This window comes from Tupaia chinensis, unplaced genomic scaffold (genome assembly GCF_000334495.1).
Source record: "Tupaia chinensis unplaced genomic scaffold, TupChi_1.0 Scaffold000286_1, whole genome shotgun sequence".
Classification (NCBI taxonomy): domain Eukaryota; kingdom Metazoa; phylum Chordata; class Mammalia; order Scandentia; family Tupaiidae; genus Tupaia; species Tupaia belangeri.
Window position 1 is genome coordinate 794,570 of NW_006159770.1, and position 4,330 is coordinate 798,899.

At 55.1% G+C, this 4,330-nt stretch overlaps 1 protein-coding gene across 2 annotated transcripts in view; it reads left to right on the top strand.

The window, feature by feature from the left end:
- Positions 1-4,324, top strand: part of U2AF2 (U2 small nuclear RNA auxiliary factor 2) — a 16,823-nt gene extending 12,499 nt beyond the window's left edge. The window contains exons 12-13 of one of the 2 annotated variants that reach the window (XM_027772601.1): positions 84-332; positions 4,122-4,324. In XM_027772601.1, the coding sequence (XP_027628402.1) occupies positions 84-332; positions 4,122-4,256 (384 nt within the window). In that variant the 3' untranslated portion in view covers positions 4,257-4,324. The remainder of the gene's footprint in view (positions 1-83; positions 333-4,121) is intronic. The other variant, XM_027772602.1, reaches the window with a different exon arrangement.
- The last annotated feature ends 6 nt before the right edge of the window (positions 4,325-4,330 follow it).

The following is a 4,330-nucleotide window of genomic DNA, read 5'->3' on the forward strand; positions in this document are numbered from 1 at the left end:
TCAGCGGGCGCCAGCCACTGGCTTGCCCGGGGGGAGTCTGGCCCGGGCCCCCCGTGACGCCCTGCCTGCTCCCTGGCCCACAGAGCACCATCAACCAGACGCCCGTGACGCTGCAAGTGCCGGGCCTGATGAGCTCCCAGGTGCAGATGGGCGGCCACCCGACCGAGGTGCTGTGCCTCATGAACATGGTGCTGCCCGAGGAGCTGCTGGACGATGAGGAGTACGAGGAGATCGTGGAGGACGTGCGGGACGAGTGCAGCAAGTATGGGCTGGTCAAGTCCATCGAGATCCCTCGGCCCGTGGACGGCGTCGAGGTGCCCGGCTGCGGAAAGGTCAGGCCCTGGGCGCACCTCTCCCTTGGCGCCCTCCCTGCCCCTCTCTACGCTCTTGCTCTTCTCTTTCTCCACTCCTGCATGCACGCCTCAGGGTGGGTCTGCACGTGAGATGTCGGGTGCTAGAGAGCATGTGCCCCGGCCGGGAACTGAACTCCAGCAGAAGCACCCTCGGTGCAGAACGTGGCTCTGCCGCTGCCTCCTCCTGTGACTGCGTAGGCCTGTGTGCCGCCTGAGCTGGGAGGGAAGTGCTGACGCACCCGCGTCCCCTGTGCCTGTGCCAGCCCGTCTCCCCAGCCCTGAGCCATCGTGGCAGGAGACGGCTCGTGGGTGATGGTCGCAGGAAGCACAGGCCCTGCAGCCTCGTTTCCAGCCCACTGAGTCGGGCGGCCTCCAGGTGTCACTCTGCCCTGGGAGGCGGAGGCAGGGCGTGGGACCTGCTGTCATTCACCCGTCTGCCGACTGGGCTTGTTTGCGGAGTTCTCACTGTGCCAGGCTCTGGTTTGGACCCTGAAGATTGAGCAGTGACAGAAGCTCCGTCTGCCTTCATGCAGCCCAAGTCCTGGGTCACGGGGTCAGACAGCCTGGGGCGGGGTCTGGAGGGTGGTCAGACAGGAGGTGGCAGATGCTGTCCCCAGTGAGAGCAGAGCAGGCCGAGGGTCTTTGTCGGGGCTCTGTGGTGTTCGGCGCAGAAGGCGTGATGCGGCCGGGCCCACACAGCTGAGAGCTTGGGGAGGGAACCACAGACACAGCAACTGTCGGAAGGCTGCCAGACAGAGGGCCCCTCCTGGGAAGGTGTGGGGTGGGATGGAGACCGCGCAGGCACTGGCCTGTCCCTTCAGGGTCTGCCGTCAGGACAGCTGTGGGAACAGCCAAGGCAGCTCCGGCTAGCGGAGTGGAGCTGACAGGGACCGGCGGCAGTAGTGGCCAGGGGCCAGCTCCCCAGGCCAGCTTGGAGTAGAAGTGTGTGCTGCTTTCTGGGGTGCTGGGTCTTCAGGGAGAGAGCCCGGCTGTGGCTCCACTTTAGAGTGTTCTTGGCTGTCCTTGGAAGATGACTTAGGGAGGGTCCAAGTGTGAGCAGGGTGGCGCTTTCGAGAGTCCTGGGGCACTTTGTGAGGGGCTTAGCCTGTGGGATGCCCAGCCCTCAGCAACTGTTGGGTGTGCAGGGAGGGGCGAGAAGGCCAGTGAGGGCTACGCAGGTGAGTAGCAAGGGTGCTGAGCAGGTTTGGGGGTGAGGGAGGTGCTGAACGTCCCAACTGGGATGTGTAGGAATCAGCTGGGCCTGTCTGTGTTCCACTGTGAGGCTGGGGCTCCTGGAGGAACCCATCTGGCTGGCAGGGGGTGGGGGTGGGGGTGGGGGTTGGCAAGGCTGGAGAGGGGGAGCCAGCATCTCAGGGGGGGCACATGAAGTTTTTATTTATTCATTCACTTATTTTAATTTGAACAGAGAGACAGAGACAGAGGGGTAAAGTGAGACCCCTCTCAGGCCCAGGACTTGCACAGTGGTCGGCCATGTGAGAGTGTCCAGCATTAGCCACCATGCCACCTGCTGGCCAAAAAAATTGTTTTGTTTTAAAATAGCACAGGGCGTGGCCGTGCCAACCCTATGGTAAAATAGCACATAAACATTTAGTTAAAATTTAAAACAAAATTGAGACTAGCAATTGGTGTAATGGCTATGTTGCTGGATTCCCATGTAATTGACTGCGATTGAGTTCCAGACTCGGTGACTTAAACTCATGCCGGGCACGTGGGTGTGTGTGCCCAAGATCCGGAGAGGAGAATGGAGGAGAAGGAATTGCGGCCTGGCTGACCCCCAAGGGGTGATTTCTTGCTTTCTGTCTTTTTGGCAAGTGCATAAGCCCTATAGCAAACCCCTCCTCCCATATTAAACAAACTAGTTACACAGTATATAGATAAAGTCACAACAATAAAACATGTGCCGCCTCGTAAAAAAAATGGTCTGAGTTAGGTTTTGAAATAAAAAAAAAGGCCACTTTCTTGTTTATTGTTTTGTACTTAATTTTTTTCACTTGTGTATTTTATTTCTTAAATTTAAGACAGAACAAGTCTTAACTTATAATGTGTTAATAAATCGTAGTAGACTACATATTTTTATCATGGACTTTTGAGCACGCAGGGCGCTGGGCCTGGGAGGGGAGAGGAGCCAGCTTCAAAGCAGTTGAGCCAAGGTCTGGGGTGGGGCATGGAGACCTGCCTGGCCTCCGGAATCAGTTGAACTGTTTTGAGTTTTTAAAGCTGACCATCTCATTTTTGTTGTTGAACTTTTTATTGGAGGTTTTCTCATACGTACTTCAGAGTAGAGAGACGGGTTATTGGTATCGTACCCAGTGCTTGGCAGCCAGCTTGTACTTACCATGCTGTGTTCATTTTACATTTTAACCAGAGGGAGGAGAAGCCCCTCCCCCAGTATGGTCATACCGCAGTCCCTTTACTCTTCCCTCCTTTTGGGATTTTGGGCGTGCACACGTGTCTAGCATGTCTCTAAGCTGCAGGGTCTGGGAGTTGATCTGCACAGTTGGCCACGCAGGGTCCAGCCACCTTAACCACCATGCCATGGGCTTCTGCTAAGTTACCAATATTTCTTCATTCTTAATTTTTGTGGAATGTCTTAAGAGTATTCACTCAGATGTGTTTAATTTTCACCCCCGTGTTTCAGGCCTGGGGAACTTCCAGCTGTGCGTGTGCTGTAAGTTTAGCTGCGTCCCGATCTTTTCTCGCCAGGAGGTGCCTCGAGTTGCTCCTCTGAGATGGCTCCAGAGGTGGCTCACTGTCCCTGGGGACAGTGGCCGGATGGAGCACCTGTTTCAACCAGATGACTTTTTAAAACAAGCCACATGGTCATTACCTGAACAAAAGTGACATTCACTCCTTAGTACTGGGCTGATACATGCTCATATGTCCTGAAAGCATTTTTTTTTAAAAGCCCAACAAGGTCTGCACCTTGAGGTTGGTTACAGAATTTGTTTTCTAATTTATCAGTTGCATTCCTCTCCTCACTTTTTTTTTTTTTTTTGAGAGGTTTTTGTTATAGGGCCCATGCATTTGCAAGAGAGACAAAGATAGAAAGTGAGAAATCAGCCCCCAGGGGGGATGGCCATGCCACAGTCCCTTCTCCATTCTACTCTCTGGATCTTGGGCACGCACACACATAGCGCCCGGTGTGAGTTGAAGCCACCGAGTCTGGGACTCAAACTGCAGTGGACTAATGGGAGTCCAGTGACATAGCTGTTATGCTAACCGCTGGTCCCGTCCCCCAAACACTTTTTTTGGTAAGCCATTTTATTTGTTGAAAAACCAGAGTCATGTGTTGTGCAGAATGTTACATATTGCAGATTCACCACTGTTCTCCCTCCGTTTCCAATAAACTGGGAGTTCAAACAAGATTAGAAGCTAGAATAGTTTGTTTACTTCAGCCAGGGCTTGAATATTAATTGCTGTGTTTCTTTTCCTTCATCTGTTGTCAGGGGAGGGCACGGCCCTCAGGTGGCTTGGGGGCTCTGGCCCTGATGATCAGTGTGGAGTACACAGCTGGGCGCCTTGGCTGGTCTGAGGGGCGAGCCTCAGTGCCCCACCCACCGGCCTGGGCCTGCAGCTCTGTCCCCGCTCAGCGTGGTTCTCGAACCCCTAGCTTACTCGAGCTCTGCTCTGTGCCCTCCTTTGGCTTTGGGCCGTCTGAGGGGATACCCTGGCCCTGCACAAGGCCTGGTTTGGGTGGACTGGCGTGCTGGGAGGAGCCTTGCTCACAGTCGCCTCTTGTTCCCACAGATCTTCGTGGAGTTCACCTCTGTGTTTGACTGCCAGAAAGCTATGCAGGGTCTGACGGGCCGCAAGTTCGCCAACAGAGTGGTCGTCACGAAGTACTGTGACCCCGACTCTTACCACCGCCGGGACTTCTGGTAGAGGCGGCCTGGGGAAGGTGGAGGCGGGGCTGGCTGGGGGCTGTTCCCCTCCCGCCCCCACCTTTTCCCCTCTGA